The sequence below is a fragment of the Scardinius erythrophthalmus genome (genome assembly GCF_964197995.2).
Source record: "Scardinius erythrophthalmus genome assembly, chromosome: 3".
NCBI classification, from domain to species: domain Eukaryota; kingdom Metazoa; phylum Chordata; class Actinopteri; order Cypriniformes; family Leuciscidae; genus Scardinius; species Scardinius erythrophthalmus.
The window spans coordinates 19,443,720-19,470,772 of NC_138223.1; the positions used below are offsets into that span (position 1 = coordinate 19,443,720).

The window sequence follows — 27,053 nt, forward strand, 5'->3', positions numbered from 1 at the left end:
TTTGTTAAAAATTAAAATGCTTGTCAAAGAAATAAAAATAACATTATTATTAAGATTGTCACATTAAGTTGGTGTTTTGGTTTAATTTTCAATGACTTTTAGTTTGTTTTCCTTAATTCCGGTGTGTTCTTCCTTTTTTTGTTTGGCTGTCACGGTAATTCATTATTTCACTGATTAGTTCACACCTGGTTTGTATTGAATTCCATTACTTAAGGCCTTCAGTTCTCTCAGTTCATTCATTGTGGTTGTGGTTACTTCACAGTTTCATTTATTTCTTGTTTTTCTTTTTGTTCTTTTGTTTGATTTAACAACTTCTGCTTCTGTACATCTGCTACAGCTCTCGCCTTCTCTTCATCAGAGTAATGTTACATATTATGGCAAACATAAGGAGGTTTCCCTTCCCAAAAATGTAAACATGAATTTTAATTCCAAATTTAAAATGTTACTGTTACAGTAATATATTTTTAAATAAATTAATAAAAAAATCATTGACCCTCATACACACACTCAAACAGACACACTCGTATGCTGGAAACTTCACCAGCAGCCAAAAACATCATATATCAGCTTTATGAGTGTACTAAAATCAAACAATTAATGCAAAAGTAAGAGATAGTTGAATCAATTACTAACAGTATCAATCTTCATCTGATGAACATTTGGCACTGTGGTTTTGTGAGGTTTAACGCAATGGAAGATAAAATCTAAGAACAAACCATAGACCACACTGCTGAAAGGAGTGAATTCTGGGAGAAAAAATAACCAGCCTTTATTAGCACAGATGGCTTGAGTTAGTGAATCATCACACACAATTTCAAATATCCTGCAGGAGGCCTGACTGCTGTTCTAGGATAACGTCAGAAACACAGAGACAGGCAGACACTGATATTGAGGCTGAGGTATTTTAAAAGGGCCTGGTAGATTTGTGAATATTTGGACTAGGTACAAGACGCACAGAATAACACACGCCGTGCGAAAAAGAACACAAAGACCCGTTGATTTATGTTAGCAATCAACTTCGACGAAACATAATTCAGGTGGATGTATGTTTTTAACAGCAGTCTGCTAACTAAATAAATTTCGAGTCTGATGACCAAGGCCATCTGGACTTTTAGACTGAAATCATGATGAACAAATATAAAAAGAAATCTACAACCTCAAGTTACAAGTGCTGACATGTTTTGCTACATGGAGGTTTTTGCAGGCTACTGTTACAGAAATGTATACCTCATTATGTGTAAAACCCAAGTAAATATCACAAGTCACGTCAAATAACAAAACAACACAAAATAAATTGGAAGATGGGATTTTCTGACCAGCACAGGACTTGTTTGGTCTAACACAGATATTCTTTGCAAAGAGGCTAAAGTGACAGAAAACATGAACAAACATAAAGAACATGAAGAGTGTTTGTGCCAGGGAAATGCATGTTTTAATTTGGCCAGTGAATTTCGCACAAGCCAGACAAGTAATAATGTCATTGTGGACTAGCTGAATATACACTATATTGCCAAAAGTATTGGGACACCCCTCGAAATCATTGAATTCAGGTGTTCCAAGCACTTTCACGGCCACAGTTGTGTAAAATCAAGCACCTAGGCATGCAGACTTCTTCTACAAACATTTGTGAAAGAATGGGTCACTCCCAAGAGCTCAGTATATTCAAGCGTGGCACTGTCATAGGTTGCTACCTGTGCAATACGTCCATTTGTGAAATTTCAACACTACTAAATATTCCACGGTCAACTGTTAGTGGTATTATAATAAAATGGAAGCAAATCAAGCAATTGGGATCAACACGAACTCAGCCACGAAGTGGTAGGACACGTAAAATCACAAAGCGGGGTCAGCGCATGCTGAGGCACACAGTGCGCAGAAGTCGGCAACTTTATGCAGAGTCAATAGCTACAGACCTACAAACTTCATGTGGCCTTCAGATTAGCACAAGAACAGAGTGTAGAGAGCTTCATGGAATGGGTTTCCATGGCCGAGCAGCTGCATCCAAGCCTTACATCACCAAGTGCAATGCAAAGCGTCAGATGCAGTGATGTAAAGCATGCCGCCACTTGACTCTTGACTAGAGCCGTGGGGACGTGTTCTCTGGAGTGACGAATCACGCTTCTCTGTCTGGCAATTCGACTGACGAGTCTGGGTTTGGCGGTTGCCAGGAGAACGGTACTTGCCTGACTGCATTGTGCCAAGTATAAAGTTTGGTGGAGGGGGGATTATGGTGTGGGGTTGTTCTTCAGGGGTTGGCCTTGGCCCCTTAGTTCCAGTGAAATTAACTCTTAATGCTTCAGCATACCAAGATATTTTGGACAATTCCATGCTCCCAACTTTGTGGGAACAGTTTGGGGATGGCCCCTTCCTGTTCCAACATGACTGCGCACCAGTGTACAAAGCAAGGTCCATAAAGACATGGTTGAGTTGAGTTTGGTGTGGAGGAACTTGACTGGCCTGCACCCGATAGAACACCTTTGGGATGAATTAGAGCAGAGACTGCGAGCCAGGCCTTCTCGTCCAACATCAGTGCCTGACCTCACTAATGCGCTTCTAGGAGAATGGTCAAAAATTCCCATAAACAGAAGAGTTGAAGCTGTTATAGCTGCAAAGGGTGGGCCAACTCCATATTAAACCCTACGGATTAAGAATGGGATGCCATTAAAGTTCATGTGCATGTAAAGGCAGACGTCCCAAAACTTTTGGCAATATTGTGTCAATAGTATGTGCTGTGGTATGCAGAACCTCAATCACTTCATAACATCACTTACAGAAGTGAAAAACGCATTTGTAAGATAAAAGATGCATTTAAAATGGCAGAAGCCATTGATCAAAGGTCACAAACCAATTTGTGTTGAGCATTGAAGGGACATGTTCAGAGAGTTTAATTTTGAATCACCGCCTACATTATGTACACATTTCCATTTCACAACAGTTTGGAATAACCAAGTATAGCCGAACCAAACTACAGAGTGTCAAACAGACGAAGCGAACAGAAGAATTACTAATGCAGTATTAGTAATTTGCATTATTAAGATGAAATTAGAAATTAACTTTTGGATCTTTAAAACATCAATTGTGTGTGTGTCATTAATTCAGCCCTTGTCATAAAAATCTCACTCCAGCCAGGCAACCTAAGATGGCAACCCTGCAATTGACAAAAGCTAAAAGATAATTAAGAGAAATATAAGGCTTACTTTAGGCAGGTGAGACAGCCTTATAAAATTCAGATACTAAGGCAATAATGTAGCCTGGGTGCCAGCCCGAACCCCGGCCACAAACTTTTTTTGGTCGGGAAGTTCGGTCTGGACTCGATCCGTTGAGGAGTAATTATGCTCGGCTCCCAAAAGGCCGAGCCAATCAAATTGCCAGGGCGGACTTTAAACGATGATGGACAGATGATCTGTGGTTACGGAATTACCCACGTCACCAAAGAGCGCTTGATTTGAATTAGTTTACAACAAAGACGACTGCAAAAGGCCGAGCCAATCAAATTGCCAGGGCGGACTTTAAACGATGATGGACAGATGATCTGTGGTTACGTAATTACCCACGTCACCAAAGAGCGCTTGATTTGAATTAGTTTACAACAAAGACGACTGCAGCTGGAGAATTGAGATTTCACGAGTTCACACTTACAAATAAGTCAGATAGAATAAATGCGTATATGAGATTTCACGAGTTCACACAAATAAGTCAGATAGAATAAATGCGTATATGACTTGCTGTCCGAGAAGAGGGGGCTGTGGGCTCGGTAGCCATTCATTTTAAAAGAGGAACAGAGAGCCGCGGAATTTTGTTGGTTGAAAATATGATTCACGAGTTCACACTTACAAATAAGTCAGATAGAATAAATGCGTATTTGGCGTGCTGTCCGAGGAGAGGGCTCCGGGCTCGGTATTCGGCCCGAACCCAGAGTACTCCCCCCGTATTCCTGGCTGTGAAAGAACAAGCCAAGAGTGAGGAGTCGGGGTGGTGGAGGGATGCTGAAAACTGTCAAGGAAGTTAGATGAGTTGACAGAGTGAATATATATATGCTTCCTCTCATGCTGATAGGGTAGAAATGGTAATTGTTTGATGAGTTGATTGATTACTTGATTATTTGAACGTGCTCCTCCCGAACTTTGTTAATAAAACATCATATGAAGAACATGCGTCATTTACTCCGTTGCTCTGATTGGTTGTAGGTCTATCCAATTGAGTGCAGAGTTTTGTTTTTTCCTGGTTCGGTTGAGACACGCCCCATAATCAAATCTCTATGGAGCAGTATCAGACTCACATTCTGACTAGAATATGAGTATGACGAAGTCAGGCTAGCAATAATGATTAACCCATGAAAAAGGGGAAGATGGAAGCTTTATGCAATGCTGTTTCTGGGTATGACAACGGCATGATGGAAACTGTGAGTAACCATGCTGCCATCTTGTGGTGATTTCCACCACAGTTTGACTACCAACTACTATTTCTCTGGCAATACATGTTTGACTATGTTAAATGTAAAACTAAATTGAGCTGAAATTTTGTCAAGGTCACATCATGAGTTTTTAAAGCCGGTAGCCTACCTGAATCCAGGTCGATTGCAGTGACTGTGACAATGATCTCTCCTGGTTCCCTGTTCTCCATGACAGTGCTATTGTAAATGTGATGCAAAAACACAGGAGGATGGTCATTAACATCCAAAACCTCCACTGTGAGTGTCTGAGTGGATGACATAGAGGGAACACCGCTGTCTCTAGCCTGGACAGTCAGAATGTAGACATGCTGGGATTCATAATCCAGGGATGAATTCAGGTACAGATGTCCTGTAAGAGAGAGAAAATATTCTATATATAATAATATTCTATATATTCTATAATATATTATAATAGATATAAGACTTGCTGTAAATAATTGGTGTAAATCTACAGTACATCTGTGTAACAACAGGTGTATAAAGTTTAAGCACTATTTTGGGAGTAAAGAGGACGACGCTGGAAGCCATCAGAGGCAGACAGCGCATAGGTTATGCACTCTATTAGGGGTGATGGGCTCTGGGAGCCATTAGAGGCGGGCAGCGCATAAGAGAACTCTTTTTTAAAAATACTTTTCATGTAAAGCACTTTGAATTACCATTGTGTATGAAATGTGTTATAGTCATGTGAAAAAGAAAGTACTCCCTTTTGAATTCTATGGTTTTATCAGGACATCATAAAAAATCATCTGGTCCTTGCATGGCAGGTCTTAAAATATGTTAAATACAACCTCAGATGAATAATAACACATGACATATTACACCGTATCATGGTTTATATAAAAAAAAAAACTAGGCCAAAATGGAGAAGCCTTGTGTGAAAAACTAAGTACACTCTTACTGCTTCCGTAGGATTTAAGAGTGTTAAGTAGCAGTGAGGCATTGCTAATCAAATGCATTTGATTAATTGATCATCATGTGATCAACTCTATAAAAGCAGAAGTTTGCTGCTCTAGAGCATTCAGACGTATGTTAACACAGCGATCTCCAGCGATCTCCCTGTCTTCAGCAATCTTCCTGTCTCCAGCGATCTCCCTGTCTCCAGCGTCTTCCCTTCCTCTGTGTCTCCGCCAAGATCACCCTTTGGACTCCACTACCCTGCTCACCTCATCCTTGCACCTTTGTTATTAATAAATCACTATTCACCATCCATCTTCCTCTCCTGTGTCTACTTACCGTAACAATTATTTCTTTCTCATTATTTCTTGAGCACAAACTCCGCATATTAGAGTAATTTCTGAAGGCTCATGTGACACTGAAGACTTGAGTAATAATGCTGAAACTTCAGCTTTGCCATCACAGGAATAACTTACATTCTTAAATACAGTACATTCAAATAGAATACAGTAATTTTTTTAATTGTAATAATATTAAACAATTTTACTGCTTTTATTTTGGTCAAATAAATCCAGCCTTGGTGAGCACAAGAGACTTAAAACATAAAAAATTTAACAGTAATATATATATATTTATATATATATTTTTATTTTTTATAACGTGTACTAATCAATCATGCCAAATAAGATCAAGGAATTTTTAAAGGTAGGGTCAACGATAATCGATTAACTCTTAGACCTACATTTGCATCCATAAAATGATCCATCCATAAAAAAATATTTACCTGTGTGCTCCATGTAAAAGTAGCCTTTCTCATTGCCTGAAATAACACTGTATGTGACGAGTCCATTACTTCCTTCGTCTTCATCTTTAGCCATAATATGATGAACCAACAGTCCCATCTCTGCATCCTCTAAGACATAAGCTACTTCCATGGAGACAAATGTGGGGCTGTTGTCATTGATATCCAAAATAATCAGCTGACCGATGACTGATGTATGTTTCCTATTGTTGGGCTCTTCCGCGTTGTCTCTGGAAGTCACTTTAAATACAATGCTCTCAGTGCGCTCACGGTCCAACTGTCCATTTGTTGTGACAACTCCAGTGTGAGGGTTGATGTGTAAAGGCAGTCCCTCTATGGCAGAGTCAGGGTCATAGGTCAAAGAATAATAAAGCTCACTGTTACACAGACTTCCATCGCCATCATGGGCGTTAAAGACATACACTGCTGTTCCGTTGATAACATCTTCATAAACGCCAAACACAACAAAGTTGTCATTGCCAGGGAACCAGGGGGTGTGGTCATTGACATCAACAACACTGATGGCCACAAATACAGTGACATTGAAAGTGGGGGTGGCCTCAGCACGTACAACCAAGAAGTAACGCTGTGTGACTTCATAGTCCAGATGTTGTGCCACATAGAGCTCGCCACTTGCACTTTTGATGCCAAACTGTAAACTACCATCACCCTCAACAATAGAATATCGTATCTGCGTATAAGGTGTATTAGAAATCCCAAGTGTTCCAATGGCAGTTCCAAGTCTGGCGTCCTCCTGCACAGTAAAGTGTTTAAGGCTCTGTAAATCCTCAGAGTTCCCATTTTGTTGGTCTAAGACATAAACCTGTAATAAAACAAAATTTAGTTTAATTTTGAAATTTTGTTTTAATTTTAAAATATAACAACTATTCTTAAAATTTGCCAGATTTATATAACACTTTAATCCTAAAAAATCTCCTCTTTAAAAACTTTTAACTCTAAAATGTCAACAAAATGAAACAAGAATTTTGAACCTGAGTTTATCCTATGTTTAGATTTATGTTCTGGAAATGTATGCAAAATGCAGCATATTTAATTAGATCTTCAACCACTATGCCACAGCACCTAAATGTCAGGTGCAGTCAATTTATCATTTATCAGCAAAATTTTGCAGGTTAAAGAAAGCAGACAAAAGAGAAAACAAACAAATTATATAATAAATACTGGTTACACTTTATTTCCATGGTGCACTTTAGACACTCTACTAACTAGTAACCTTGCAACTACATATCTACTAACTCTTATTGGAGTATTAGTAGACTGTAGTAGACTGTTTGTAGACAGTGCGAGTTAGAGGAAGTGGGGCCCTCCTCGGGGGTGGGGTTTGGGGTGATGGTCCCCCACGTTCCTTTCGCGATTGCCACGGGGCCCCCTAAGGCATGCACCAGTTGCACCGCCCTAAGGACGGCCGTGCTTGCAAAGTTACTTATAATCAGTAGAATGTCTGTTGAGGGACCATCAAAATTAAGTGTAAGCAGATATTAAGTCTACTAGAGCAGCTCGATTACTCGTTACATTCAAATCTGCAGATTCACACCAGAGAGAGCACATGTCACGTCTAGGTATGAAACAGCTTCACAAACACAGTATAATTATTTCTGTGTAACACATATTCATATTATAACTGGGTCTGGGATAAAAGTTTATAGTTCGGATATAAACACTGATGTCATTAAATCATTCATTCAAACCGTTTTTTTTAAATATTTGTGATCTAAAAATCATGATCTTTGTATGAAACGAAAAAATTGCGATTCTCAAAGCTTCCGTGGAGAGAGCAGTTGCTAGCGTGGCAAGTTCAAACTAGACGGACATTTAAGAGATACGGTATACAGTCATACCACTCAATACACAGCATTTTGCCACATAAATAATTATGGAGATAAGATATATCGATTTCAGATTAAAAAAAAAAATTGTTTTAAAATCATAGGCTACCTGTTTGAATCTTATAATCCAACAGTGTACAAAACAATAGTCAAAAAATGGCAGCAGCTGTGTTTGTATGAAACAAGAGAGAGCGAGTCCACGATACTGGATGGCTTAGTTAAATAACTGTACACAAAAAATTGTTTTAATATTTTTGTTAGCTCACCAAATGCAAAACTTCCACGAAGAAAAAAAAATCCTAGCAGGCGTATAGCGCTGCTGACTTCAGTAACCCGGATGAGCCTGTCTTATCAGTTTTCAGCGGTTGTTATCTGGGAATACCGCGCGATTGACCAATCACAATCAAGTATTCCACAGAGCCGTGTAATAATTTTGAATACTGCATAACAGTAGTGGGGACAATCTTATTACCATAGTTACTTATATGTCTAAAGTGGACCATCGAAATAAAGTGTAACCTAAACAATAAATAAATGTTTCCCAGACAGCCTTCATTTTGGATTATTTTATCTATATGTGTCAATTCACACCAAGTGAAAATAGCCCACCATGTTGGCAAATGCTATTTACACTAACTCTGACCACCAATTGTCTGATTGAGCCAGATAAAATTACAAAAGAAATCCTGCTAATAAGGAAAATTAAGGAAACATTTTTTTAAAGCAGAAAAAAAGTAGCTAATGAGTGTCGAATAGTGGGAATATTTTTTTTATTTAGCATCTAGCGTGCTGCCTTATTTAATGCTATTGAAGTGTAGTTTGCAAAACTGACTGAGACCAAAGAGTATAGAAGTAACAAGAGGCGAAACTCAATAGAACGTTCCATTGCAACAAACTCACCCATGCGCAGAGCTGCAGCTCCGCCATCTTGGACTGAACGCAACACCGCTGTCATAGGATTGAACTATACCGGTTCAAATTCAAAAGCGGTTAAATGAACTAAAAAGTAGTTTCTAGTTTTTAATATCTCTAGAGCAGACATCCCATGTCTCCCGGAAGATCCGGGAGTCTCCCGCATATTTATAGCGGCTCCCTGATGCCCGCAAATTAGCTAAAATCACCCGGAATCTAGAGCGAGCGAGCAAGAGCGCGCAGCTCCAAACCGTGTAGCAGTAACGTTAGAGCACACGGCAGAAAGGGTGAGGGAGCGAGATATCAACATATCAACCTAAAATGTGGAACACAACTTGTTCAGATTTTTTGCTTTCATTTTCTTGCAGTTCTAGAGTAAAATATATTTTGTAATATATATATATATATATATATATATATATATATATATATATATTATATAAAATATAAATAATTATATTTTAAAATTTGTACATTTTAATAAACTCAAACTTATATAACTTTTTTCTGTTTCACTTTCATAATTTATTTCACTTCAACAATAATCTGACAAATTAAAACAAGACCAACCATAGTATTAACGTTACAACCATACTAACGTTACAACCATTTAAGTTTGGATAGTGATTTTCATGTTTAAGCGAAAAAAAGGTGACAGTTAAAGGGTTAATTTAGTGATAACAATGAATTAATAAAGCGGTCATTTGCCAGGTTAGGTGTTCATATATCTCTGAAAGTATGCGATTTAAAAAGCCCATTTCGAGTCTTGACAATTTCGACCAAATACATAACGTTAGCAAACTGTTACTGCGGTTATGGGATAGCTTACATTAACGTTACAGCACCTGTTATCGTTGACGTTAGCTCACTTTAAAGTTAATAAAACCTTTTCTACTTTACCTCTCTGGATCTTTGGGGAATCTATGAAATGCTAGTTGATTGGTTGTACACTGGTAGTTGTTGCAGTTGATGGCAGAACACTGTTTTCTTTGTTTGCAATTATTTTCAGACATAATGTTAATGCTGTACAGTAGTTGTGCTACCAGTAAAGCCGTTGGTTCAGTCCAAAATGGCGGCCGCGCTACCGAAGCGCCACCTAGTGGCTGTTGTCAAAACTGCAACGGAGTTTCGCCTCTTGTTACTTCTATACTCTTTGCTGAGACACTGCCAGAATAAGCGTCTCGTTCATTGTGGTTTTTTTAGCTTGTTGCTAAGTTACGAATCTCCGCCCACACAGAGGTCTCCGCCGAACCACGAGGCTTGTTATTTGGCATCACTGCAAATTTGCATGTCAAAGTTCAACAAACTTGAACCTGGCATGACATTTTTGCATCAGAAATCCACTAGGTTAAATACCTTATCAGGACCATTTCCATTTAAATAAATGGATTTAGCTCACAAATTTTCACAGATAAACGATACATGAGACTGCAGTTTAAGAGGCAACTTTTCTTTAGACTGTACACAGAATAGAAAAATCGAAGTAAATCTACTGCTCTACTCTGACACATACAGTGTTGTTATATGCCTGAACCAGCTTCACTAACTTGTATGTGAACAACTGCGGTTTCCTCCAGAGGAAAAAGCCCATTGTCCATGGCAACCACTCTCAGGGTGTAGCGCATCTGTGTGTTTGAGGAGAATCGTGATGTCACCTTGACATCACCATTATGACTATCAATACTAAAGTGGCCCAGCTGATTGTCTAAAAGAATGTGGAAGAAAGCAATACATAGATTAAATCACAAATATAGTTTTCCTTCATTCAGAGGGATATAAACATAAATGAGCCATGAATTAAAAATAACTGGTCATCTCCTCATCGGTTTACCTTTCATGGAGAACTTAACAGTTCCATTCTCTCCAGCATCCAGGTCTTTAGCAAACATACTGATTACAACAGAATTCACAGGAGTGCCTGCCCAGACCTGCACAAAAAGCCATATAAATATTTTCATACCATATATGCATTTGTTAGATACTGCTATCCAAAGTTATAAATGTCTACTGTAAAATGTCTACTGTCAATTTTGATCAATTTAATGCACCCTTGCTGAATAGAATTAAAAATAATAATCTTACTGGCCCCATTCTTTTGATGGTAGTATACATTTAAAATATAAAGACATCCATGTACTTTCAGAATTGCGTAGAAAATGTCACTGAAACAGTTCTTGAGGATACCATGTCATCATAGATCAGGGGTTGGCAAACTATGGCACACAGGCCAACATTGGCACATGAGCAAAAAAGAGAGACATTTTATTAAGTTGGGAGACAGAGATACTATTAAAGTATGAGAATAAAACTACACAAGTCAATGAAATCGTGCAGCTCTGACAAACCATTAGCGAGACAACTGCGCATCATGAGCATCTGAAAGCTTGATGCAGATTAAAACTGCAGATGTATCAAGTTTGACTGACAGCTTACATTTGAGATAGATACATTACACTAGAACATCCGTTCTGCTGTTTATTGCCCTTAGAAAAAAACAGTTAATGCTATACATTTCGGAGATATTCAACTAAGTATATAGAGTCCTATTAAACATTCCACACACATCACAATAATGGTAATGTGCAAACTCTGTTCAGGCATAGTGGGTTTAAAATCACTTTGGAAATTGGTTATTCAAAGTCTAATTTAAGCCTGAAAACAAACAAACTTGTAGGATTTTGACAAATAAAAAAAAAAAGGAAAATGGGTTCAGTAATATTTAAGGTTCTGAACTATTTCTATGTAACTAATCAAATAAGCATGTTTGTGATTGATCAAGTAATGTTTGGTCATCAGGTTTCAACTGTTCCGTTATGAACTTTTAAAATATGGTTATGTGCATTTATTCATGGGGGAGGGGGTGATAATGGTCAGTGATTAACTAGAAACCTAAAAATGGCACATGACAAAAAGGTTGCCGATCCCTGTCATAAATTGTCAATGTACAAGACATGTATAATTAACCAGAGGTTAATTTAACTTCAATTATAAAATTATAAAATGTACAATTATATTTTGTATATTTTGTTTTCTAGAAAAAGTATTATGACCTGTACGTTTAGCTCTTTAGTCGCAGGTAGGTGTGTGAATTGTGGGGGGTTATCATTGACATCTGTGACAAGGATGCGAACGATAGTGGTGGTGTTGAGACGAGGTCGACCCTGATCTGTGACCATCACTCTTAAAACATGCTGCGCGTGCTCCTCACGATCCAAAGCCACCAGGTTTATGATTTCTCCTACAGCCAGAGAAAGAGAAAGAAGACAGAGTGAGAGAGAATGATATACTGAAAAAAAGGTTTAAGATTTACTAGGAAACAATTTTCTCTCAGAATTTAGAAAAATAAATAAATACTGTAAATAAATAAATAGATACAATTTTATTTTATTTTATATGATTACTTAGTTTTATTTTATTTCAGTCGGCTTCAGTTTTAGTTTTATTTTAAAATACAAAATAATGTTAAAAATGAAGGGAACAATTTTCAACTTTTCAAGCTTTGGCTAAGTCTGTGCACGAAATATCAGCAGAACTCAATGCCTCAACCAATTTTTTTTTTTTTTGCTTTATGAATTTCTGGAAGGCTATTTTGACAAAGCAGTCTGAATGAAATACAGCACTAATTCGACAGTAATTCTGACCTGTTCTGGTGTTGATGTGAAAGTATTTTCCATCAGACAGCAGGATGTAGGACAACACTCCATTGTTAAGAGAATCTCTGTCTGTAGCTTTTACTGTTCCAATCAGGCCATGAGGTGACGGTTCCTCCTGCACACTGAAGAAGTACACATCCCTACTGAACACTGGCTTGTTGTCATTCTCATCCTGAACCATGACGACCACCGTTGCTGTGGCCTCTGTTTTGCTATTATGTGCCTTTGCACACACACAAAATCTATAAATGGGTTCAGTTTCGTAGTCCAGACTGTGAGATACAAACATCCAACCAGTCTCTGGGTGGATCCTGAAAGGTGGGACTCCAGAGAGGGGCTTAAGAGAGTAAGTGATGACAGGGGGCTCTGATCCAGGGGTCCCTTCATGCTGGGATCTGGTTCCGTGAGCACATACCTGAATCATTCTGGTGTCTTTTGGAGCACTTTCTCCGATTTCCACCTGGTAAACCAAAGTTTCAAAGGCTAGCGTGTCTTGCACAGAGCCTAATGAGTCTATCTCTATCACAAGCCCTAATGTAGAGTTCAGTGAGGGATGACCCTCATCCTCAGCTATAACACTGAGCTTATACCATTGGCTGGAATCTCTTGAGAGTTTGCCGTTCAGCATAAGAGTCCCAAGATCTGGGTGAATAATAAACAAGTGGCTCTCAGGACGTAACATATAGTGAATTCTGCCATTAAGGCCACTGTCACTGTCATGGGCATGTGCAATGAAGAGTGCCGTTCCTGGAGGGGTGTTATGGGATATGGTGATGTGTTCTGAGGTTTTATGGAACACAGGAGGGTTGTCATTGACATCAATGATGGTAACATTGACCTGAACACTGCTGTAGATAGGATGGGTTCCTGTGTGTAATTGTATGGTCAAAAGAACATAAGAGAGGGACTCGTGGTCCAGGGGTCGGGCAGTGGTGATGATGCCCGTCTGAGCATCCACTGAAAAAAGCCCTTGCAGATCACCAGAGGATATGACGTATGAGACTACCTCCACTGAATCTGCAATTAGAAAGACAAATATCAGCAAAATACCATCAATATGACATTCAGTTTTTACAGTTAAAGGCATAGTTGACCATAGTTGAAAATTTTTAATTCTGCCAATCTTATTCTCTCTCACATGCCATTCCAAAACCATTTGCTTAAATTTTCCCATGGAACACAAAATGAGACTTTCTGCAGAATTTTCAGAAAAGGACCATAAGCTCCAACACAATAAAAGTACACTGTTAAAAATATATTACAGGTTAATAATTGCATTACTTTCTGCAGTGCATATGTACTATGAAAGCACCCTGCACAGCATAAAATATTATGCTGTATTGAAATATTATACAAGGTCCAAGATCCCAAGCAAATGGAACTCTAATCACCATTATTGTGGCTTCAAAACAAATTCAGTGGTAAACAATTATATTTCTTACAGTGGCATGGTTAAAGACAACTTTATAATGTGAATTCACAGTAAAAAAAAAAAAAAAAAATCACAGTAAAAAGAAAATGACCCAGTATGCATTGATTGCACAGTCAGTTTCTGACTACAGGTAAATGTATTGCTAAAAAATACTGTCAGGAACTGTCAGTCTTTAGTTCATTTAGTTTTCATTATCATAGACTTTTAGTTTAATTTGTTTTCATTTCAGAGAGAGAGAGAGAGAGAGAGAGAGAGAGAGAGAGAGAGAGAGAGAGAGAGAGAGAGAGAGAGAGAGAGAGAGAGAGAGAGAGAGAGAGAGAGAGAGAGAGAGAGACTAGAGTGACTACTTTATGATTTTAAAAGAACTACGTCAAGATCATTCAATAATTCTTCCTTTGTTTCACCTTTTTACTGTCGCATAAAACTTTGTCAAACTCCCAAAAACTGTATGATTATAAATTTAGAACATACTGACATACTCAACCCTGCCATATGTATTGAAAGCAGTATTGCAGTTATCCTATTGTTTGGCAGTTGAGACCTTGATACAGCTGGACTAAACAAAGCCTCCAGAGATTAAGGGATCTGCCCCCCTCTCCAACTCAGAAACTCAGAAATTCTGGCGCTTCGTTTGACTTGAAGAGAGGGTTAATCAGATAATCTAAACGTTAACCTCAATTGACTGTCTACTGTTCAACTATTAAAGTGGAAGGCTAAACGTTTGTGTGTCTGCATGTGTCTGAACCAAAACCTAATCACAAATCACTTTAATAAATCAAGAATGGAGTGTTTAAAATGAGCGATTCAATACTCATTATGCTTCATTTTATGATTCAAACTGGTAGACTCTTACTGCAAAACCAAATAACATCTGATTGGCCCTATTACTACACAGGAGGTTATTAATGCTATTAATGCTCTAAAGAATGGTAAATCACCTGGGCCAGATGGGTTTTGCGGAGTTCTTTAAAGAGTTATTTAAGGGGTTTCAAGAGTTGCTTGTAGACCCATTGCTTAATATGTTTAATTATATAATTAATTTTGTTTGTGGTTAAAGAATTACCAAGGACCCTTAGAGAAGCTAACATCTCTCTTATATTAAAGAAAGGTAAAAGTCCTGATTTATGTTCTTCTTACAGGCCAATTGCATTAATGAATGTGGACCGGAAATTGCTTATTCTGCCTACGATAATTGGGATTGACCAAACAGAATTAATACCAGGTTAGGAATTCATCTGATAACATTAGATGCCTTTTAAATGTTATTTATGCATTTAAAGGGAAATCCATAAAGAATAAAAGGCATAGTTACTTTTTTGTCCATTGTTCTTTGAATTTGTCAGTCTACACATCATTGTCTTCTGTGTATCAGAATAATCCATTGTGTCATGGCATTCATGATCAGACGTACGGCTGTATCAGTGTCCTTATTTGCACATATATATTACATTTGATTAAGACGTGATTGAATATGTGCTCATACGCAGTGCTGGTTCATGTTTAGATCTCTAGAGTATATGAAATATGTCCATAAAAATGTGCTCTCCTGCACACTCCGCATGTTGTTTGTATTCTCCGCTGTAATGTGATCTCATGCATAATACAGCCCAGCAGTTTTGCCAGATTCGAAATGTCCAAGTATCGTACCAGAAGCTCAAAATGATCGTATTTGGAAGAAAAACGTACAGAATACAGCTTTATTGACCAACAACTTTAGCATAAGTTCTGCCAGGAAGACTCAATTACGACGTCACTTATTACCTTCACATCTATCCAATCATGTCCTAATACTTGCTGTAAAAAAGATCGGTACTTACATATGTTTGAGCTCACAGACTCTGACGCAAACAATTACTTAAACTTAAAAAATAGTTAATTCTCATGAATAATGCAGAGAAGCGCTCAGAAACCGTTGACGTAGAATCGTGTTGCCAGCCAGTCATACACTCTTCTACCTCACATTCCATGACGTTATACTGACTTTGCTTTTCAACCCAGAAGAAATTAGGAAATTGCTCAGAAAATTGCTCAGAAAATTGCAAAAATAACCAATTTCTACTTGTTGGTAAAATGTATGAGTGCTTTTAGTGTTTTCAGTGATGTGCAGCCTGTTCATATCTGTTCACATCTCAAAACAAGTAATAAAAACTCAGTGAGTGTTTTTGCGCAATTTTCTCACGTCATGGGATCACAACACTAAGAGACAGTAAATCTTTTCCTGGATTTTTTTTGTGCGTTCCCGAGATTAGACCTTCCTTAACATAATGCCGAAAACCCGAAGTCTCTAGGTGGTCTGGTTGAGGAGTAGATAGAAGTGCAAGATTGGTGCGCACAGACAGAACAGAAATCATGAGTTAACAATCGCAATTTTGTCCAGTGGAAAATTGCGCTAAAAATATGTTTTGGGGTTCCTTTAAGAATGTGTGATTAACCCTATACCGGGGGTCGGCAACCCGCGGCTCTAGAGCCGCATGCGGCTCTTAAGCGCCGCCCTAGTGGTTCCCTGGAGCTTTTTCAAAAATATGAAAATGGAAAAAAAGAATTTTGTTTTAATATAATTTCTACAGGAGGAAAAACATGACAAACATTCTTAAAGTTTTTCAACGTTGTAAAAATAATACACGAATAACTAAAATGAAACATAATACATTAAAATTACAATGGAAGTTAAACTTAAAGCACCATTGTACAGCAGAGTAGTCACGTGGTGCGTCATTCTCTCCAGGATGCGCTGCAGGGGAAATAAACATTTAATCATGAATGCTCATTATATATTTGTAGCTATGTACTTATCATTTTGATACTAGGGGGCTAATAAAGCTAATATAGACACTTACAGCATGTGTTGCCTTCATTATAAGGCTTATATAAGGCTTTTATTTTTTTGCGGCTCCAGACAGATTTTTTTTTTTTTTTTGGTTCAATATGGCTCTTTCAACATTTTGGGTTGCCGACCCCTGCCCTATACCATAGCCAACTACTGCGCAGGAGATACTGTTCACTAAAAACATTTAATTGTAGACTAAGAGAGCCAAAAGAAACAAAGCATAGCAAATCTTATTATCTACCCTAACAACCCTGTCAACTAGACTGATATTTAACCCTCTGATCACCTAATCCCTGACCCGCAAGCTGGATTAGCGTCGTGACCGCATTACCACCTCGGGTGTGCATTATTTTTCTAATAATTCAACGGCCTGTCGTCAATTGTTCCTTACATGTGGTGTTTTTATTATTAAGAAAAACCATGTGCAAATTCATGTCAACACCATTGCTGAATATTTTCTCTTTAAATGGCAGTGAACCAAAGCCAGTCTCAAAAACACGGTTTTGAAATCGCCGGTGTTTCTTACATCACAAACTACCTTGTAACCAATCATGTCAACATGCAGGTGGGTTTTAACATGTCAGAGGAGTCTCAGGGGAAGTCAGGTTATCCCGGTATATTTTTCTGCTAATATGAAAAATCTGGTACATTTAGCAATATAGTGGGTGAATTAATTAATGTATATTACAATGTTATGATGAATTATTTGCTTTTGTCCACTGACATTCTAAGTTGTTCAAAGTGTTTCTAAGGATACTGATTTTTAGAAAGCAGTCAGACTCTGAGATGGTGAATGGGATCATGGTTTGTGTAACATTACAACAGCACATTATTAGCTGTTTGATAACGTAGTCAAGCAAAAGGCTAATCATATTAATTACCGTTATGTGTCCGAAATTGTAGAGAGCGATACATAAAACACATTACCATTATGATACATCGACTTGTATACGAGCCTATAATTCACTCTTCCACTTCTTCTGAATCAGTTTCTGATTCAAACATATGGCTGAATTAAACTAGTATTTCCACTTGCCATTGTGCAGCGTTTACTACAGTAAAGTTGACAGAGTGGATCAGGTATTCTGAGCTTGTGTGATTGAGTGGAGGCGGAGCTTATTTGCATATTCATGGTTCTGCGTATTCTAAATGAAGCAAGAGTGTAGAGTTACATTCAAGCTATTCTAAGGCATGAAGAAATCTTTTTCACAGGAAAAAATACATCATTTTGGTGATCAAAGATGAGTTTTAAGGCATACAATTATTGACTAGTGAGACTTTAATTGTCATGTGTAACCTGTTTTGGTTTTGGTTTCTCTGTGTTCTGTTCCTGTTGTACCTGCCTGAGTTCTAGTTAGATATCTTGGTTATTAATTAGCTCTATTCCTGTTCTGTTTTATCCTCCGAGATATCCCTCCATTCCCTGTGTAATTATACCCTCAGTTCTGTTTGATCAGTTGTCAGTTATTGTCTATGTGTAATGTGTTGTTTACTCCTGTGTTCATCAAAAGATCTCATGCATTTATAATTAAATACTGTAGTATTCCTTGTTCGTGCGTGTTGCTTACTTACTCGTTACATTAATGTATTTTTTGACATTAACTAACAATTAACAAGCCCTGAATAGAGCATTAGTTAATCTTTGTAAATGTTAACTTGTATATATACATTTCTTAACATTAATAGCTTAAATTGCTAACATTAGTTAATGCATTAGTTATCACAAACTAACAATAAACAAGATTTGTTTACAGCATTAGTTAATCTTTAATCTGTTAATGTTAAATTGTACATTGTTAATGCATTTTACATGAATAGCTTACCTTTTAAACATTTGTTAATGCATTATTGTGAACTAACATAAAATAACACCTATTTAAAATATAATAACATAACTTAATGTATGTTTTATACATTTACATTTAATTTTCAGGGTGCATGCTCTGCGTCAACATTACTTAAAGCCTTAGTTACCTTGAACTAACAATGAACAGCACTTAACAATCAAAAGAAATTAAGTTTTTATGAAACTCATGTTAAAGTGGAAACTATTTCAACATCAGTTCATGTGTTTCTAATGTTTGGGCTCTTTACTAACATTATTTATCAGGAAAAGAGCATTTATTAAGGTATTGCTGGACCTTAATAAATAAAGTTGTTCATTGTTAGTTCATGTTGACTAATGAATTAACTGATATTAACAAAATCAGCTATTAATTTTAAGAGATACATTAGTATATGTTAACATTAACAAAAATTAGATAATGCTGTATACAAGTGTTGCTCAGTTGTTAGTTAATGATAACTAAACTGTTAATTAATGTTAACAAATACATAATGTAATTGTAAAGTTCCCTTTCGAGAACGGTCTCTCGTATTGCGTAGCTATACGCTATGGGAAAACTCCTTTTCTCGAGAATATTGAAGCCTTTATTTTAAAACACAGTGCAGCTGCACAGTTCTCGTTCCCGGATTGTCAGGGGCCCCGACCCAAGATTGTGTTGGACCCTGAGCCTCGAAAGCCTTCCTTGTCGCATGACAGGAAGGAAAAGGGAGGGTTTGAGTCCCGCTGCGGCTAGACCACCCTCAAAAAGAGCTTGCACACTTCTCCTAGTCCCCTCTTCAGTTCAGGCGACTGGAGATGTTCATACTACAGTCAATGGGCCCGTTCTAAAACACACACCCCTGCAAACAAACACTGTTTTATCAGCGACCCAAATAGAGCACAAAAAGAGCATTTTTCCAACTCACAACATCTGGGTGGCCGGGTCCCCTTTGCATGGCGGCCCACCCCCAGACTTCATTCAACCCCTAGCCAATCGGGCCGAGGCCTGGGCAGCCATCCCCGATGTGTCAGAATGGGTAATGAACACAATAAAACGAGGTTACTCTCTCCAATTTGCTCGCAGACCCCCGTGCTTTCGTGCCGTGGTCGAGACGATGGTGAGAAGCAGCATGGCTCATGTCCTTTGCACTGAAGTATCAAATCTGTTGGCATAAGGAGCTGTAGAAACTGTTCCCCTGTCACTGAGCGAGTCAGGCTTTTACAGCCAGTTCTTCCTCGTCCCAAAGAGGGATGGCAGCCTCAGGCCCATCCTAGACCTCAGACACCTGAACAAGGCCCTCATGAGACGGCCATTCAGGATGTTGACAACCAAACAAATCCTTGCACAAATTCGCCCGGGGGATTGTTTTTTGTCAGTGGATCTGAAAGACGCTTACTTTCATATCCAGATATCACAGGACATTCTTGAGATTTACCTTCGAGGGGAAGGCTTATCAATACACAGTCCTGCCATTCGGCCTGTCTCTGGCACCTCGTATATTTACCAAGTGCATGGACGCAGCTCTTTCCCCCCTGAGACAGCGGGGAATGCGTGTTCTGAATTACCCAATCGAAGGCCGAATTACTGACCCACAGATCCTGGATTCTAAGCCATTTGCAATGCCTTGAGCTCAGGATAAATTTTTCCAGGAGAGTACTGTCTCCCAGCCAAAGTGTAACCTTCCTGGGAACAGTTATCAACTCGGTTCAGATGAGAGCATGGCTCACACCAGACCGCGCTCTCTCCATTCAACAGCTAGCAGCTTCGTTCAGGGCGGGCTCTCACACGCCCCTCAGAACATTCCAGAGGATTCTGGGCCTTATGGCCCCAGCATCGTCAGAACTCCAACTGGGCCTACTGCACATGCATCCCCTTAAAGCCCAGAGTAGCGGCTCATGCGTGGCGTTCAGGCCACTTGTGCATCAAAGAGAACCACGGCTGTATCAGAGCCCTGGCTCCTTGGAAAGTAGCCGACTGGTGCCAATCGGGCGTGAATATGGGAGTGGTCTTGAGGAGGAAGGTGATTTCAACTGACGTCTCCAACCTAGGTTGGGGAGCTCTGTTTGAGGGCAGGCCCGTTTCCGGCCTCTGGACGAGCCCGGAAAGGGGCTTACATATCAACTGCCTCGAAATGAGAGCGTTTTTTCTGGCCTTAAAAGCCTTCCTCCAAAAACCTGGCGGGGCACCACGTCAGTAGACGCTATCGCTTTATCCTATGCTTCTATGGGCCTTCCTTGCCTCACTGGCGTTATAGCTCATTCCACGAGAGGCATGGCCTCATCTTGGGCCTGGTCCAGTGGTATACCAATTGAAGACATCTGTGCGGCGACCGGGTGGTCTTCGCTATCCACATTTGTAAGATTTTATAACTTAGAGGTTCCTGCTCTGCAGGCTCAAGTTCTTCTCTGAATAAAGGCCTTGGCCTCGGGGGAGCCCAAGCCTTTTATTACCCCTCTGTGGGGCCCGACATGGTCCGGCCCCCATTGGATTTGACTTTAGCTCTACTATTAACCTCAGTCTTCAAGCCCTAGGTGATAGTTAAGGGCGAAGTGTTAAGCTGATAGCATGGCGTTTTAAATAGGTTCCCATAGCATATAGCTACGCAATACGAGAGACCGTTCTCGAAAGGGAACGTACTCGGTTGCTAACGTAACCTCGGCTCCCTGAGAGTAAGGGAACGAGTATTGCATACCCTGCCATGCTATTACGCTTGGTACAGGTGCTGTCACTTCAGTTGATTTAAACCTGATTCCTATGGCGATATGGCCCGCTTTTATAGTCAGAAGCTACGCCCATGTTTTCCCATAGCGTATAGCTACACAATACTCATTCCCTTACTCTTAGGGAACCAAGTACGTTTTACCAAATAGGTTTCTTACTACATGGCATCACACTGTCCAGTTTCAAACAGGGAACAGTGTGACAGCCATAACATTTCAGAGAAAAAGCACAGAAAACTCACTGGCAGGGGTAACAGCCTGAACCAAACCAACGGTGGAGCCCACGGGTGCATCCTCAGAGATGGAGAAGGTGTAGTGGGCTTTCTGGAAATGGGCAGGGGGCTGGTCACTCTGCAAGATGTTCACGGTGATGTTAGCAGGATGAACGGCAGACATACCTCCTCCGTCCTGAGCAGAGACAGACAGCTTCACGCTGCTACTGCGCAGCTGGGAAAGTGAAGAACTCAGGTAGACAGAACCTGAAAAACACAAAACCTACATTAACATCTTAGAGGACACATTCATAAGGTCTTGACTATTATTGCAGTGAAAAGAAAGTTTATATTTGCCTATAAGTAGTGAAGCAGCAGTGGATATGTTAACAGTAGATTGCAGACTTAAATTTGAGGGAACTGAAATGAAAAACCGGTAACACTTTAGAATACTGTTCCTGAATAACTACACAGGAACAAATGCGTAATGCACTATTAACATTCTAGTAACTACTATTAACTAACTAAAAACTCTGATTAACACATTAGTAAGTAATAGCGTTCAGTTGAATGTAGTAGTTCACTATTAGCTAATCAACCACTATTTTTTTCATACCTCCCAGAGAACTACTATACAGGTTCATAAGTAACATGAATAAAGCATAATTTATAATAATAGCCCACTAGTAATGACTCAAGTGTTACTACATCCTTATAAAGGAATGATTTATTATTTGGATCAGTATTCTAAAGTGAAAAACATGATAACTTCCTAATATTGACTGAAGTCATCATGTTTATAAGAATTTGAATAGTAATTCTTTCCGATGGATTTGGTAACACTTTAGTCATTACTAGTGTGTTCCCATGATCTTCACTTTAGAATACTGATCCAAATAATTAGTAGTTCCTTTAGAAAGATGCAGTAAACACTTGAGTCATTACTATCCAAAACCTTGCAAAAACCTCAAAAGCTTACAATGACTTCAGTCAATATTAGGCAGTTATAAAGCTTTTCACTTTAGAAAACTGATCCAAATTATTAGTAGTTCCTTTAGAAGGATGTAGTAACATTACTAATGGATTACCATTACCTTATATTATACATTATGCATCATCAATATTAATTATGAACCTATATATATTAGTTCTTAGTAGTCTTCAGTGAGGTATGAAAAATAGTAATACCTGATTAGTGAACTACCACATTCGACTGAGCCCTATTACTTACTAATTCGTTAATCAGAGTTTCCTGTTAGTTAATAGTAGTTACTAGAATGTTAATAGTGCATTACTCATGTGTTGCTGTGTAGTTATTCATTAATGAAGGAACAGTATTCTAAAGTGTTACTGAAAAACCTTAGTGATTAACTGAAATACTATGTTAAGGTTAGTATCTAATCAAAGTAAATTCTCTGACTGATAAATAATTAAGAATCTCGTAGAACAAGGTCATGATGATTTAATTGTACCCTATCTCAGTCTCTCAACTAAACAAACTTTAAATCCATCCATCACTGATGGTGATATGGTGGATTTGTCCATGGCTAGTTCAACTTTTGACAGATGGTTGGGGTCCTGCTAGATTCTGTCACCTTGATCTAACTTAAAATCCTTAGCATCTGTTGATTTAAACCAGGGTGGGTAACCTTAGGCATGCATGCCCCCACTAGCACACAGAAGGGTAATCATAGGCACGCAAGCAAGAGCACGAGAGATTACTTTGATTTAGCTGTTTGTTTTTGAAGTTCATATAGCACCTGCATGCTTTACCATTCAACAGTTCTGTTTAATAATCGAAAGGCAAACACTAAAATACTTTTGTCATAGTGAATCTGCAAATACACTTGATTTACACAAGTCTTTGTGTATCTAATAAACATTTAATGCCTCACAAACTTTGGTGAATCCAAATGCATCTTCCCAAGAGCCCTATGCTATATTGTTTTAGCGTCTATGTCATATTCACTGTATACTGTATGTTCTTTCTGAGAAAATATAATTCCCAGTGCGCAGAAAGGTATGCAAGTGACATTTACTATCTTTAAATTAAGTAGTGAGGTATATAAATATATATGGTAACACTTTACAATAAGGTTCATTAGTTAACATTAGTTAATGTATGAACTAACATGAACTAACAATGAGCTATCAACCATTTGTTACAGTATTTATTAATCTTTGTTAATGTTAGTTAATAAAAATACAGCTGTTCATTGTTTGTTCATGTTAGTTCACCGTGCATTAACAAATGTTAACAAATACAACCTTTGAATTTAATGGCGTATTAGTAAATGTCAAAGTTAATATCAACTAAGATTAATAAATGCTGAAGAAGTATTGTTCATTCTTAGTTCAAAGGTAGTTAACTAATGTTAACTAATGAACCTTATTGTACAGTGTTACCATATAGGCACACCATGTCAAAAAGCTCTAAATCAATGATGCTTAGCAGGGATTTCCCTATAAGCGAGTGAGAGCATGCAGGCGATGTAAAAGAGGGATTATTTACTTTGACTTCAGAGCACTACTTAAGAGTAAGCACACATAGGACAGAAAGTATTTTTCATCTGTGTCACTGCATTCTCTTAACTGCTATCTGCTAAAGGAAACCAAATGAAAAAAGAGAGAATCATGTAACATCATTAACGGCAGAACTGTGATTGTAATAGGATTATGGAAAAATAAAGAGCAGACCCCCTACTTCATTACAGTGTAATCTGATTACTGTAATGCGTCACGTCAAACACAGCTCAACAGTAGATCTATGTGTGCGAAAAGCCAAGGACAGTGATAGTAACAGATGCCATACAAATGACTTTAATAAGCGGAATTATCTGTATTTACCAAATCAATTTAGACAATTTATACATTAGACTTAATGTATACTTATCCTATAGATTGCTATGCTTAAAATAACTTAAGGAAAAGTAAATGTTTATAAATCTATATCAGACTCACTGTACAATACTTAATTACTCAGAATATCACAGTATATTCATATTATATTGTTGCCAGATTAAAAATCTTTTTTTTCACCAATAACTAGAAATGTTATGTGTTTTTACTTAGCCACAACAGCAACATTTTTTTAATAAGATAACTGAGTACACCGGTCATCATATAAAGCCTAATCACAGATTTCTGCAGGCATTCATTGCAGCATCCAGTCCACTTCAACACTTCACACAGCTTTACATTTGCACCCATGTCCAGCAAGGATTTAGGAAGATGTGTAAATCCACAGGCTTCCAACTGGGACGTGACAAAAGCAATTACTATATCTGCTATGGAAGACTCTCAGTCTGACTGTCAAGATAAGCATGCACTATGTCTTAACAGAATATATGAGTTATCTTCGCTGTCCTATGGACTATGAAATCGCACATGTTTGGCTTGTGTGACAGCACAACAATGTTCTTAATTTTAATCCTTGTTTTGGCTTTATATTTTATTTAAAATAAAAGACTCTCTTAGGTGAACATTGTGGTTTCGTGTACTATAAATAAAAGTCATCTCTAATGTGGCAAGTAACACAGATTTCAGTCCTAGATAAACACATATTAACTTGGGGCATGTTACCTGTTGACTGGTCCACAGTGAATAAAGAGGCAGAATCTCCAGGCAGAAGCTCATAGGTGATTTTTCCATTGTTTCCAGAATCTCGGTCAGAAGCAAAAATGTTGAAGAGCTCAGTGCCAGGTTGAGTATGGATGCTCACACTCGTGACATATTTCTCAGGACTAAAAACAGGAGCATTATCATTCACATCCTCCACATCAATGTGAACAAATGTCTGCGAACTGAGCCCATCCTATAAAAAAAAAAAAAAACACAACATAAGTAATACCTTCTTATATAAAATTCCACAATACCAGGATTAACATATTTGACCTCACCTGATCTTCAGCTTTAATCAACAAGTCAAAGGTCACAAGACGAGCTTCATGATCAATATCTTGAGACACACAGATTTCCCCAGTAACAGAGTTGATGTGAAAGAAAGGATGGTCATCCTTGCTGCTGAAGCCATCATAGAGGGAATATCGCACTGATCCAAACTCAGCATCATCAGCATCTATGGCAGTGACCTGGACCAGATAGAAATTTATTATTAAGGTAAATGGTTTTTAAATCACTTATTTATAACTGCAGCTGATCCAATTTCTTTTGCCTCCAATTCTAAAATGACTCAGAATCACATGTAATGTTGTGGTCACACTAATATTCCTTTTTTTAAGACATTTCGCAAACATTTCTTATTTTTAAAATGAACTGTTAATTAATTATTCATCTGTAACAATTCAGCAGTTTGTAAATGAACTGCACCATCTTTCTGAAACTAGGAGCCTGTAATCAACCATCTGTGTATTAGAAGCACCAAAATGATCATACGGGCAAGCTTTATCTCATTAACTTTGGTTATGGTGTTGGCACAGCAAAGGGTGTCTCAGATTAACACTTCCAGCTTCACTCTTTCAGATGACTAAAACCCTCTCTTGTAATACCACTGAAAAACATCATGCTGAAAGACTGTGTAATGCGCTTTGTGTTTTCATTATTATCATCGTTATGCTTAGGGTTGGGGTGGACCTTCATGTGTAGTTTTTTATAAAAAAATCTTACATTTTCTATTAATTAAATTGTACACATTCATAAAAAACTCACAACCAATTCACCAAAGTCATGTCAGTGTTTTTTTCTCATAAGATCAGGTTGGATGGAGAGTCAACTTAGCCTGGTTCTACCAGACTCTCGTACATTTCATTTGTACAGAGAGTCTGGCCTCGCTCCATTGAGAAACGTTTACTTCCTTGTAGGCGGGTTCTCTGTTAAAGTTCAAAACTATTGGATCTGCCCAGAGTCACTCAGGATCTGCCATAGCCAATCGCTAACGTGTGGTCGTCCGAATGATCAGAGGATTATGCTTAGAATAAGATGTCTGTCTTTTATAAAGTTTATAAAGCGACGAGAATACTTTTTGTGCGCAAAAACAAACAAAAAAAACGACTTTATTCCACTATTCATTTCCTTCTCTCTGTTCCTCGAGTCTTGATAAAGCAGCGCGTCTGTGTGTTGTACGTCACACGTAGGCTCACTATTGGCCGACGCTAGTCATGTGTGTGATCACATCAACGTCATCGTTCTCAGCCACTCCCACTATTCGCTGATTGGTCCTACAAAAAATTTGTTTCTGGAAACCTATACAGCAGTCCCAGACGTAGTACTGAAGAAAAATGAAATTGAGTGGAAGTACGTAGGAGGGCGGAGCCAGGCTAGAGTCAACTATCTCTTACTACAACATTATTATAGACAATGTTAACATCTTTTATTGAATCTAGGCTAAAGCTTAAAAGCTAAAATGCATCCTTTGTTATACCTCATATGTATGTATTCTTTTAGTGTTATAGATTGTGATAACATCTAGTTAACACTACAGTGTGTTAACTGAAATGTTTTAGCAGACTGGTCACT

General features: G+C 38.2%; 1 protein-coding gene across 1 annotated transcript in view; it reads right to left on the bottom strand.

The window, feature by feature from the left end:
• Positions 1-27,053, bottom strand: part of dchs2 (dachsous cadherin-related 2) — a gene marked incomplete at both ends in the record, with an annotated part of 57,885 nt that overhangs the window by 21,459 nt on the left and 9,373 nt on the right. The window contains 9 exons of the mRNA XM_081360681.1: positions 4,563-4,802; positions 6,132-6,972; positions 10,456-10,613; positions 10,740-10,836; positions 11,959-12,146; positions 12,550-13,578; positions 21,609-21,845; positions 25,161-25,392; positions 25,478-25,669. Coding sequence (XP_081216807.1) covers positions 4,563-4,802; positions 6,132-6,972; positions 10,456-10,613; positions 10,740-10,836; positions 11,959-12,146; positions 12,550-13,578; positions 21,609-21,845; positions 25,161-25,392; positions 25,478-25,669 — 3,214 coding nt within the window. The remainder of the gene's footprint in view (positions 1-4,562; positions 4,803-6,131; positions 6,973-10,455; positions 10,614-10,739; positions 10,837-11,958; positions 12,147-12,549; positions 13,579-21,608; positions 21,846-25,160; positions 25,393-25,477; positions 25,670-27,053) is intronic.